The 13,583-nt window shown below is 41.8% G+C and overlaps 1 protein-coding gene across 4 annotated transcripts in view; it reads left to right on the forward strand.

The window, feature by feature from the left end:
- The first annotated feature begins 796 nt into the window (after positions 1–796).
- Positions 797–13,583, forward strand: part of PCMT1 (protein-L-isoaspartate (D-aspartate) O-methyltransferase) — a 46,467-nt gene continuing 33,680 nt past the window's right edge. For all 4 annotated transcript variants that reach the window (XR_012324908.1, XM_004315981.3, XM_073789722.1 and 1 more), the window contains exon 1: positions 797–1,040. Coding sequence is in view for 3 of the 4 variants with exons in the window: in XM_004315981.3 (XP_004316029.1) it covers positions 812–1,040 (229 nt within the window). In the remaining variant the exon portion in view is untranslated. The remainder of the gene's footprint in view (positions 1,041–13,583) is intronic.

The raw sequence follows: 13,583 nt of genomic DNA on the forward strand, positions 1-13,583 counted from the left end.
TAACGGTGGAATTTGTGAGGCTTAAATAGCTGAAAACGCACACTTGTGTTGGGCGAATAACACATTCGCCATAGGATACTGTAGTATTTTTAACCAAGTGCGCTGTCCTAAGGAGCAAAGGATTCCCCACGCTCCACCCCCCCACCCCAGGTCTCGGTATTCTTCCACTCTCTGAATTTGTGCTTTAGAGTTGAGAGCAAATCAGGGTCCCAAAGTCTCTGCTAACGAAACACTAACGTACTTGTCACAAGCCAGAGGCTGGAGTACTCGGGTTAGAGAAGACCTTTGCCCTCCAGTTCTATTAAGATTATCGAGGTTCCACCATAGGGAGCTCTGTCTCCAACCAACCTAAATATTAAGTCATTCATTGGGTTGGGTGAGGCAGGACGAAGGAAGCCCACCGTCTAACAATCTGGACAGATATAGGAGCAGACCCGCCGCTCTCAACAGCTGATCTAGCTGCGACTGCGAAGCCACCGGCAGCAGCGGAATGAGGTCCGCCCTGCCATCCCGCCACCGCGCTCGGTGACCAGAGCCGCAGTGAGGCTCACCACCGACCGCGCCAGGGCCCACCCCGCCTGACCACAGGACAAACTCAGCAAGGAGGCGTTGCGCAGCCCGAGGCCTCAGAAAGGCCACTCAGAGGTGGCGGTGTTGGTGGCGCTGACTCAGCGGGACCAACCCGCCACTCCCGGGCGGCCGCAGCGGCCCCTCACGCGGGCGGCAGCGCGTGAGGCCACCCCCGCCTCCTGCCCCACCCGGCCGCACCCGAGTCCGCGCGGCGTCACAAAGCGCATGCGTGCCGCGGGGGATGCCGGGAGCGCGCAGTGGCGGCAGCGGCGGCGACGACAGTAGCAGCGGCGGCTACAGCGGGGACGCAAGCGGGGCGGTGACCGTGTGGGAGGTGGTCTCACTCTTGGGGAAGCTGCTGGGCACTGTCGCCGCGCTGAAGGTGGTTCTGTACCTGCTCCGGGTGTGCTTAGCGATGGCCTGGAAATCCGGCGGCGCCAGCCACTCGGAGCTAATCCACAACCTCCGCAGTAAGTGCCACCCCCGCCCGGTGTGGGGCAACTGGGGAAGGCCAGGCCTGAATCGGATCCCCTGGGCCGTACGGAACGTTCCGTATACCCCTGTGCCTGCTGGAGGGCTTCGGCGCGCGGTTGCACCAGCGGTCCCGAACGGCAAGCGCTGGCGATTGCCTCCCCCGGGACCTGTCACTCATCGGCGACGTGCACGGGAACTAGAGAGAAAGAGCCAGGGGCCGCTGCTAGTGGGGCAGGGGCAGGCGTCTCCCCGCGGGCCTGGGGAAGGGGGCGCGGCACAGGTGGTGGGGCTGTCACTCGAGTCCGCCACCTCCCTGTCCGGGTCCGGCGGGCGAGGGGCGTGCCTTGGGGAGTGGGCTGTTGGCCAGGGCTCGTAGAGACTGGGCTGGAACTAAGGGGACCCCGCCCTCGACCCCCGCGTCTTCTCACTTCCTCCTCTGTCATATCAGTCGACCTAGCTGCAAGCTTTCTCCCCGGTTCTGCCTCCCCCGCCCTTCGTTTTTTCCTCTGGCGGGAGATGCCACCGTCTGATACTGGCGAGGGGAGGGAGAGGGAGATGAAAGTAATGTCATTGCGGATGCTGGGAGAAATTTTTGGGGCGGCTGTCCAGTGGAAAGCTTCGTGGGGGGCGGAGGAAGAGATAACTAGGAGATGCTCTTCCTGAGGGACAGCGTATTTCAGGAGCCTTTAGAGGTCCTGGGATCCAGCAAACGATTGTGTATGTGGAATGTTCAAACTTTTTTCAGGGCTACCATATGCTTTAAAAGCCTTGTATGGAAGTTTCTTTACACCATTATCTTTAGTAATTGTATTCCTTCCTCTGATGATGATTTTAGGGTGGGACCAGTGCTGTGTCACTTTCTTATTTTAATCGAAATGTAGTGTCGCCGTCTGGTCGGGATACCAGAAGGACGGCAGTCCATCATACTCTCACTCTGGTCAGAATTTATAGCACTCTTCTTTGCACTGACTTTGCAAATAATCACAATCCTGCCACGTGGTATTTTTAATTGTTATGGATTATTTAGCTTTTCATGTGTTTGTCATGTTTCTTAATTCGATTTGTAACCTCCTTGATGGCTGGGGCTTTTTTTTTTTGTATCTTTGAATCCTCAAACAATTTAATTTAATAATCATTCCTTTTTTCATAAATGCCAATTAAATATATATTATATGCTTGGATCTATACTAGGAATACCAAGATTAGTGAGAGAAATAAGTAGTATTGGCTGGCACATGGTTAGTATTAATACTTAATATTAGTCATTTGACTTTTTTTTTAACCAGTATTTAAAACTTGTTTCCTTAGCGTTTAGTAATGAATGTTTAGATTTAAAAAATCCTGTCAAGCATTGCCAGTATTCACTTTATGGAAGGATATTTGATTGGAAGTGGAAATTTATGTGCTGAGACAATATTAAGTGTGATTTAGGTTCCCATGGATCGAACAGCAGCTCAATATGTTGTAAATATTTTAATAAAATTTCTTCAAATGATCTAGTGCCTGCTAGTACAGCATACACACCTGAAACATTCTGTACTTGAATTGTGATTAAGTAATTTTCCACCGGTAGGTTATCGCAGTAGACACTTGGCTGTGGCAGAAATTGTAATCAATCAGGCTCTTAAAGTCTCTCCTTTCTGGGCCAAATTTGTAGTCAGCCAAAACTAGATCTTTTCCCAGTGGTTTTGTAGTTACTTTAATGTATTGCATTACTATTCTTAGCTGAAATTTCTAAGGATGTTTTCCTATCAGAAAATTTAATGAGAAATATTTAACATACATGGATGTTGATATTGTGGATGTTTCATTTTATACTAGAGCTATGATTGGTAAGAGGAAATAAGAGTGCTCAAATTGTTTAGCTTCTTTTGTAACACTTGTGCAACTTTAGTTTCAACTTCTTGCTGAATTGGTTCTAGCCAATAGATTCCTTTTTTTTTTGGTACGCGGGCCTCTCACTGTTGTGGCCTCTCCCGTTGCTGAGCACAGGCTCCGGACGCGGAGGCTCAGCGGCCATAGCTCACGGGCCCAGCCGCTCCGCGGGCATGTGGGATCTTCCCAGACCAGGGCACGAACCGTGTCCCCTGCATCGGCAGGCGGACTCTCAACCACTGCGCCACCAGGGAAGCCCCAGATTTCATTTTTATTTATTAGTTTGTTACAACAGTAATATTTGTTCAAGGGAGAATTTCAGTTGGCACAAATTGAAAATTTCTCACTCTTTACAGGTTATTCCACCCTTGTGTATTCTTCCTAAGACTTCTAACTAAATCTTTAGAAAAAGATTAAAATGTGATTATGCTGATATTGAAGTGAAAAAGGGTCTGCAAATTGGAAGAGGAAGCAAATTAGTTTTAATTTTTTTTAACGAAATAAAGTTCACGATTGGTTTCATTTTAATATTATTATAATTATTTTATTGAAAATACCTACTGAGGCTTTTCTTTTATGAAGCATAATAGAAATGATTGTTTATGATTTCATACTTGATATATCATTTACAGAGTACTTTAGACTCTAATGGTACATCTCATAATGTCTCATAGCTTATGTTGTGATGATAAATGCTCTTAAGTGACTGAGAACAGTGGTCTAAAACTTGAGCATGCTTCAAAATCTCCAGGATCATCTGGAGAGCTTGTTAAAACAAATTAAGACAGATTGCTGGGGCTCTTGGTAATTTGTATTTCTAACAAGTTCCTAAGTAATATGCTCCTGCTGGTCTGGGGACCACACTTGAGAATCACTGACATAGAGAACTGAAAATTACAAGATTAAACCCTGCCAGTGTTGTAGTTGAATCAGTTTTATGCTTTAAAATAAAATTTTAGGAAAAAAGTCTGTAGCAGTCCTGCCCAACAGAGCTGCTTGTAATGTCTGTATCTGTGCTGTTCAGTACCATAGCCGCCAGCTACATGAGGCATTGAGCATTTGAAATGTGGTTAGCACAACTGAGGAACTGGATTTTTGTATTATTTAAATTAAATTTAACTACTAGCCACATGTTGGACATTACAGGTCTTTAGAAATGAAAAGTATTATTTTATAATTATAGGCTGATAAGGTACTCATGAAACAAATTAACTTAATTCAAAACAACTGTGAGCCTACTTATTCCAGGGAATGGGACAATTCAAGTAATGTTTATATTAGAGTTTATTTTCTACTTTTGTTGGGATAATTTCACGCCATGGTAAAAGGAAAAGAAGGGGGCAGGAGCGGATGAGCTTGACAGAGGTGGTCTCCTAGAGCAGGGATGTCCAAGCCAGAGTGTTTGTGGAAGGTGAACTCTTAACAGACTTCAAATGCTGTACTGGCCACTTAAAACAAAGCTAACAATTGTTCTTTTACCTATTTTATTTTTGTAAAAAAAATTCAGTCCACTACCCTAATCCATCAGTTATTTCTACTTATATTTCCTTTGCATCCTTGATTGTGTCATTTTGCATGTATAATGTATATAGAATTTGTCAAATCAGTCAACTGATATTTGACTATCTTCTATATGCAAGACGCTGGGGATACAGCAATGAGAAACAAACATCTATTCTCTCTTGTAGCTTACTTCTTGTGGGAGCAGACAAATAAAATATATGTTCACATGATAAGTGGCAAAGTAAGGAAGGAGGATAGGGCATATGGCGTAGTAGGTTTGCAGTTGTAGGCAAGAAGGCCTCACTAAGGTGTCATTTGAGTAAAGATTTGGTGACGGGGAAGAAATTCAAGCCATGCAGGTAGAGCTGGGGAACAGGCATTCTAGACAGAGAAAATAGAACGTGCTAGATTTGGATTTGCGGTGTAGGAGAAAGACTGCAGTCGAGGATATGACACTAAGGTTTTAGACCTGGGCAATGGGAATGATTTGCCATTTTCTGAGTTGGAAACGAGTGAGCAGCAGGGATTTTGGGGGGGTGGGGGGATGCAAGGAAGTGTGGGAGAGCAGGGGTTTATTTGGGGAGATGTTTGGTTTGAGTTCCTTATAAGACATTAAAGTGGAGACCTTCTTCAGTAGGCACTTAAATTTGTAAGCATTATGATAATTTATAGTTTTTGTATCCTTATTTATCTCTGCAAATAAATTGAAATTATTCTTATTCTATTTAGAGTGTCAGTTCTTATCAACTAGTAGCATAAATACTGGAAAAGAGAATATTCTATTAGTTTTATCATGTGCATTCATGGGCCAAAGATAGCCAGGTAATAAGATCCTAAGTGACTTTTTTTCAGAAATTTGGGCTTCATTTAGAATGCAGAAAATACTTCCTCATTTTAACTTATATCAAGTCAGTCTTATGGGTATATACTAGTAAGTAAACTTACAGTGCATTGAATAAGATTTAATAGGTAAGATTTTGAGGGAGAATTTTAATATCAATGTGTCTACTTAAATTTAACTAAAATTAAAAATTCAGTTCCTCAGTCATACCAACCACATTTCAAGAGCTCAGTAGGCACACGAGGCTAGTGGCTGACCTGCTGGACAGTGCAGATGTAGAACATTTCCATTATCATAAGAAGTTCTATTGGGCAGCACTAAATCCACATAATAGGTTGTATTACATTCTATTCAATGTGATCTTAGTTCCATTGTGCTGTTCCGCATATTTTTATTAGTGTTGCACTTAGTTCTGGCCAACATGCTTTAAGCATAACAGTGAAAAACCGAAGATTATCAGACAAGAGTGGTCAAGATGACAAGAGCATCAGCATTTTATATGATGATTTGATGAGATGGAGGTGGTTTGATTTAGCAATGAGAAAGTTACAGAGAGCAGTAGTGTTTAAATATTTGAGGGAAATCATGTAGTAGAGGGTAAAACCAGGACAAATGGGAGGCACATTTTGGCTCATTATAAGGAAGTATTCACAAAGCTATCCTGTATACTGTATACTAGACCTCTCAGGACCCTTCCAAATCCAAGATTCTGTCAATTTAATCACATCATGGTTTGCATGAAATCACCTGTGGGATATATATGTTGGGGTGGGTGGGTGGGTGTGTTTTAGGAGAGAGCCACAGAAGTTAACTTTTGGTTACCTATATTTTAGAGTTTTGCATAACGTTTTAGTTTGTCAGAGATGTGAGGAGTGCAGGGAACATCCTCCTTTGAGAAATAGTGTCAAGATAGTTAATTACATGTATTTATTAAGAATGATAATGGTTTAGAGAAAGATGTATTTTTTTAATTAATTCTTATTGGTGTATAGTTGCTTTACCAATGTTGTGTTAGTTTCTACTGTACAGCAGAGTGAATTGGCTATACGTATACATGTATCCCCTCTTTTTTAGATTTCCTTCCTATTTAAGTCACCACAGAGCATTGAGTAGAGTTCCCTGATCTATACAGTAGGTTCTCATTAGTTACCTACTTTATTTTATTTATATATTAGTTTTGGCTGTGTTGGGTCTTCATTGCTGTGCGTGGGCTTTCTCTAGATGCGGCGAGCGGGGACTACTCTTCGTTGCGGTGCGCAGGCTTCTCATTGCAGTGGCTCCTCTTGTTGTGGAGCACGGGCTCTAGGTGTGCGGGCTTCAGTAGTTGTGGCTCACGGGCTTCAGTAGTTGTGGCTCGCAGGCTCTAGAGCACAGGCTCAGTAGTTGTGGCGCACAGGCTTAGTTGCTCTGCAACATGTGCTATCTTCCTGGACCAGGGCTCAAACCCGTGTCCCCTGCATTGGCAGGAGGATTCTTAACCACTGAGCCACCAGGGAAGCCCATAGTTATCTATTTTATACATAGTATCAATAGTGTATGTATGTCAATCCCAATCTCCCAATTCATCACCCTCCCCCCCCGAGAAAGATGTATTTTTGAATAATCTCTGGTCTTAGATGATATGCTTTATCATAACTTGACATCACTTAAAATTCTTCTTTGATTATAGTGTGAATTTAAAACTAATCCCTTTCAGATTTTCTGTATGGAGAGTGTCTCAGGCTCCACTTAACCTCTTATCACACCTAATCATTCTAGATGGGAAATAAAAGGGGACCATTTTGTTCATTTCTTATTGTTTCCCCTGGCATTTTGTTAGTGGAGAAGAAATAGAGAGTAGATGATTAACAACCACTCAAGTCATAAAACTAATATAATTATGTAATATTTCTTTTATTGAGATGTAACTTTGTAACAAGTTACTTACAGAAATTTAGAGAACGTTTTTACATGACTTGAAATCCATCTGCAGCTTATTTTCTTACCTGTGTTTTCAGTGCTTCATACCAGCACAGGATCTCTTCTTTCTCCATCTCTGCCAGGATTGCTTCTAGTCTTCTATTCTCCCAGATCAAAAGTCTTGGAATAGTTATTGATTCTTTCAGACTGTCCCCAAATTAACTCAACAGTCATTACAAATACCTTTCATAGTCATCCCTTTCACTGTATTTTCACTGATACTATCCTAGCCTGGGTTCTTAGTTGTCACTTGGAGTGATATGCCTTCAAGTGTCTGATTGGTCATCACACTTTCAATTTCTCTCCTCTCAGGTTCATTCTACACATTATACTGATTGTCCTAGTGTACTGCTCTCTGTTATGTCTCTTTTCTGCCTAGACTTCTATTGCTTACTGTATCAATTGTAAACACCTCTTGCTTAGCTTTCAGGCCTTTTAAGGGTCTTCTACAACCTGTTGCCACGCTCCAACCCAATCCTGTTCTTCAGACTGATCTCATTTTACAGATACCTTGTGTTTTAGGGTACCTGTTCGTCTGCTGTAATAAAGACCAAAATAACAATGGCTTAAACAAAATGAAAGTTTCTGTTTCCTGTAACAATCCAAGTATAAGCAGTTCAGAACTAATATGGTGGTTCCATGGTCTTGAGGACCTGGGCTCCTTCTTTCTTGTTGTGCTTCCTAAAGTCTTTCCCTCATCTACAAAGTTGAAGATAGTTTACCTCCATCCTTTCCATATTCCAGCTGGTGGGGAGAAAAATGGGGAAAGGAGAAAACGCACATTCTTTTTAAGGGCATTATCTGAAGTTGCATACATAATTTCTGCCTGTGTTCTCATTGACAAGAACTTAACCATAAGGCTACACGTAACTACAGAGAGGCTAGATAAGGCACCCAGTTCTACCACTGTGAAAGAAAAGGAGTACCTGGGGCTTCCCTGGTGGTGCAGTGGTTAAGAATCCGCCTGCGGATGCAGGGGACATGGGTTCGTGCCCCGGTCTGGGAAGATCCCACATGCCGCGGAGTGGCTGGGCCCGTGAGCCATGGCCGCTGAGCCTGCGCGTCCGGAGTCTGTGCTCCGCAACGGGAGAGGCCACAGCAGTGAGAGGCCCGCGTACCGCAAAAAAAAAAAAAAAAAAAAAAAAGAATCCACCTGCCAATGCAGGGGACACAGGTTCGAGCCCTAGTCTGGGAAGATGCCACACAGCAACTAAGCCTGTGCGCCACAACTACTGAGCCTACACTCTAGGGCCTGCAAGCCACTACTTCTGAAGTCCACGCGTCTAGAGCCCGTGCTCCGCAACAAGAGAAGCCACTGCAATGAGAAGCCGGTGCACCGCAACGAAGAGTAGTCCCTGCTCCCCGCAACTAGAGAAATCCTGCACGCAGCAACGAAGACCCAATGCAGCCAAAAATAAGTAAATGAAATAAATTAAAAGAAAAGAAAAGGAGTCCCTGCCACATCTTACATCTTGCTCACTAGAGCAAATACACATTGTGTATACATCTCTATAGGTACTATCCATCTGTGATAACAAGGTTAGGACAATTAAGATGAATTTTCAGTCGAGTGACCATGTGTACATGTTTAAAGATAAAATAATACAGAAGGGTTTATAATGAAAAATAACAATTGCTTGCCCTGCTCCTCCCCGCTCCCAGACTGCCTCGAGTGAACACTTTTAACTACATATTTGGGTCTTCTGGTGATTGTCTTCAGTCTCTAAAGCATATGCTTAAACTGCTATTTCTTTATCAACTTTAGACATCATCTACTGACTTCTTGCCAAGATGGAGGAGTATTTACACCCTCTAAACTTACTCCCTTCCCCACATACAATTATACCGTAATTTTTGCTTCCTCTATTGTGGTTACCTTTGTAACTTTGAGTAATATACTTTAACCTCAATTTTTTGTTCCATAATTTATAAACTGACACTATCCCTTAACCCTTCCACTTCGTAAGAAAGGGTACTCATTTTCCAACTTATTAGGGGCTTTTTTTTTTTGCGGTACACGGGCCGCTCACTGCTGTGGCCTCTCCCGTTGCAGAGCACAGGCTCCGGACGCGCAGGCTCAGTGGCCATGGCTCATGGGCCCAGCCGCTCCATAGCACATGAACCCGCGTCCCCTACATCGGCAGGCGGACTCTGAACCACTGCGCCACCAGGGAAGCCCCTAGGGGCTCTTTTATATTGTCAGAGTTGATAGCATTTCATTTTGTTCTGAGCAATAAATAAATCTTCATTTTGTTGATTTTTGTGTTGAAAATTAATAACCATCATCACAAACATTAATGACTGGGTCAATACTTTGCTGAGCTATGTAGCATGCAAGAGTTTATTCCCTGCTCTTTGTTTCTAATATCACAGACTCCTCTAGTATTGAGGAGGAATAGTCAAATGTTTTTCCTTTTTGTTTTTTGGCCGCATGGCTTGTGAATCTTGATTCCCTGACCAGGGATTGAAAGCAGTGAAAGCATCAAGTCCTAACTACTGGACCACCAGGGAATTCCTTGTTTTTCCTTTTTTTACACTTTATCAGTTGCTTGAAATCATGTCACAGTTTCTTCTTACCTAAATCATGACTCTTGTGTAGTATTTTTGTCTTTTTCCTGGAATTTATCTCCCTCTTCACCCTTCCCACTTCTCAGGTTGAGAAGAGGAACAGATACCTTCTTAACGTGGCTCTAATTTTTTCAAGTTTTTTTAATTATTTGGTTTATAGCTTGGATTCTATTGCATTCTCCTTTTTGAATTCTGCTAACTTCTCATTTGGATCCATTGCATATTTGGATCAACATTAGCCATTATTATAATTATTTAATTAGGATCTTTGGTCCTTAGGGTGCAGGAAAATTGGGCATGGGTAGTTTTAAAACTGTTCACTAATTTAGAAAGCCTAATGGTAATTGCATGTTTACTCATAATTAGGCTATACATGCAAAGTGAAATGTTAAATTACTTTGCTGTTTGCTAGAAATATTTCAGGGCACTGGCAATTGTATATGTCAGATTGTCAAAAACGGGAAAATGATTTAATAACTTAGTAAATATAGCTTGCTTTAGGCATCTTTCAAAATATGGAATCCTGGGAAAAAGCAAATAATAAGAACCTTGTAGTGAAAATTTTGGAAACCACCCAATAATGGTCTAAGGAAGCTTTATCCTGAGCCTTATGTGTTCAGCTTCTTAATAAATGACTGGTGACATGCTTTTAAAACTATTTAGGGTTTTTTAGTAAATTCTGTGTCCCTCTGTAGAGTAAGAAATCAGTTTGGTAGATGTATATTATCTAGCTTAAGGGAAGTAATCTCTTTAATTTACTTGATTTTTAGAATGTGCCTATAGCAATGTGTTTGATTTTAGATGTCACAAATATTCATCTAGAGAAGAATGAGTAAGTGAATATGATGGTAATTGGATGTATTGAGTGAGGCTGCTTAACCCGAAAAAGATAAGGCTTGAAATGGTCATGATATGTTCAGGTGTGTAAAAAGTGTTGGTTGGATAGAAAATTCAGCATATTCTTTGTGACTGCAGAGCGTAGCACTAAAGGTTTATATAAGTGAGTTATAAAGAGGGAGATTTCCTCTTAATACACGGAAGTGTTCTGATAATTAGTGTGATCTGAATGTGCAAAGAACTGTTCCACATCAGTGCAGCTCTTCAAGTAGAGATCGTGGTACCAATTTATGAAGAAGTTAGACTTGATGACCCTTCTGACCTTGAGAGTCTATGAATCACCCCTCTGGAATTTGAATTGAATTCAGGGCAAATGACCCACTCAAGAAGTATTTTGAGAAATGAATTAGTAGAAGTCACTAAGCTATTTGAATATGGTAGTAGCAGTACAGTGAACTGGTCAACAGGAATCTAACATCTCAATTTGAATGGCCCTACCCCTTATTTGCTCTGTGATCTGGAACAACTTAGTCTTTCTGAACTCAATTTTATCTGTAAGATGGAGTAATAATAGTGCTTACTTTATAGGATTGTTAGAGACAGCATAAGATTGTTTCATAATTTCTAAGTTCTTGCCTCAAAAGATAGTGTATGTAATGTGCTTAGGATTTTGTCTGGCACATGACAAATATTTAGTAAATGATATCTTTTTTTTTTTTAATTTACTTCTTTATTTATTTATTTTTTGGCTGTGTTGGGTCTTCGTTGCTGCACACGGGCTTTCTCTAGTTGCAGCGAGTGGGGGCTGCTCTTCGTTGTGGGGCGCAGGCTTCTCATTGCGGTGGCTTCTCTTGTTGTGGAGCACGGGCTCTAGGCGGGCTTCAGTAGTTGTGGCACGTGGGCTCAGTAGTTGTGGCTCACCGGCTCTAGAGCACAAGCTCAGTAGTTGTGGTGCACGGGCTTAGTTGCTCCGTGGCATGTGGGATCCTCCTGGACCAGGGATCGAACCCGTGTCCCCTGCATTGGCAGGCAGATTCTTAACCACTGCGCCACCAGGGAAGTCCAATATCTCTCTTATTACGCTGCTTTTAAAACTTTTAAAAAAATGCTTTCACTGTTTTATTTTAATGACCTTTACAGGTAGCTTGCCTAAGCTTATTTGTGTAGAAACAGTACTTTCTATTTGGGTTAATTAATCCAAAGTTTATAATATTTTCAAATGGACGGATGATTTATTAATATAACCTAGTCTGTGAGTATTTAAGTGTTTCTCTAGTTGGTGTGCCTTGTTTGCTGATTTCTTAAAATATTCTTTTGTTATTTGGAGAGTCTGTATTTATACCTTTTATAGTGTCCTTAAACCACCTTTTCTTAACTATTTACTGTCTGGTCAGTCAGTATTAAGTGGTATCCTTTGATTCCTCCTGTCACCTATATGACTCAATGATCTAATTCTACTTTCCCCTTTTTTTCCTCTTCCCATTGTTTTTAGTTGCCTTCTTTCTATTTTGTCAGAACAAATAACGTTTAAGTATTATTATTCCATCACTGTCTTTACCCTTTTAGTTTTTTTAAAAAAATAGTTTAAAAAACTATTACCTATTTAAAAAATAGTATAAAATAATTTAAAAAGAGTTAAAAACATGTTATTCAGAAACTATTGCAATAGGGGAAAAGAGACCTCAGTATAAAACTGGGCTCAGTTCCCAATACAGCATGAGCAAGTGGGGATTTATAGCCTAGGAGCAGGGTGGGCATCAGTGGGTGGAAAATTACTAAGAGGAAACATCCGGGGTAATGGGGGGTTCTGGCTAAAATAACTTGACAGGATTCTTGCTGAAGGCAGACCAATCCACCCTTTTAATTTTAGTCTTTGCTCTAAAATTGGATATGTGTCCTTTTCTGATGTATCCCTAGTAATCCCTTGTTTAGATGAAGCACATCTTCTACAAGATTCCTTAGGAAGGGCTTGTGTGTACAGCATTCCCTGAGTTCTTGCACATTCAAGACTTTTTTTCCTATAACCTTGATATTTGAAGAACAGTTTTGGCTGCATATAAAATCCTTGGCTTATACTTTTAAAAAATCAGCTTTATTGAGATATAATTTATGTAAAAACGCACCAATTTTAAGAGTATGATTTGAAACTTTTGACAAATACAGGTGTGTAACCACCACCCTAATGAGGTAAAACAGGGGTGAGCAAACTACATCCCACAGGCCAAATCTGGCCTGCTGCCTGTTTTTAGAAATAAAGATTTATTTGAACATAGCCACACCCATTCATTTATGTCTTGTGTGTGGCTGTTCTTGGACTTCAATGGCAGAGTCGCATAGTTGCAACAGAGACTATACGGCCTGCAAAGCCTAAAATACTTACTGTTTGGATCTTAAGAGAAGTTTGCTGATCTCTGATATAGAACATTCCTTTCACCCACAAAGTTTTCTCGTGCCCTTTGCAATTAATCTCCTCCTTTAACCCCTGACTCCTAGCAACTGCAGATTGGCCCTCTGACACTATGGTTTTGACTTTTCGGGAATTTAATATTAGATGGACTCATATAGTGTAAAATCTCCTGGCTTCTTTCACTGAGATTAGTGCTCTTGAGATTTGTTCATGTTGTTGGGAATATCAATAGTTTGCTCCTTTTTTTTTTTTGTTTTTTTTTTTTTTTTTTTTTTTTTGCAGTACACGGGCCTCTCACTGCTGTGGCCTCTCCCGTTGCGGAACACAGGCTCCGGACACGCAGGCTCAGCGGCCATGGCTCACGGGCCCAGCCGCTCCGCGGCATGTGGGATCTTCCCGGACCGGGGCACGAACCCGTGTCCCTTGCCTCAGCAGGCGGACTCTCAACCACTGCGCCACCAGGGAAGCCCAGTTTGCTCCTTTTTAATTGTTAGCTTGCCCTTTCTTTCTTTGAATTTCTTGAAAACGCTGTTGCTTCATTCTTGCTTT

The sequence above is a fragment of the Tursiops truncatus genome, chromosome 12, assembly GCF_011762595.2.
Source record: "Tursiops truncatus isolate mTurTru1 chromosome 12, mTurTru1.mat.Y, whole genome shotgun sequence".
Taxonomy (NCBI): domain Eukaryota; kingdom Metazoa; phylum Chordata; class Mammalia; order Artiodactyla; family Delphinidae; genus Tursiops; species Tursiops truncatus.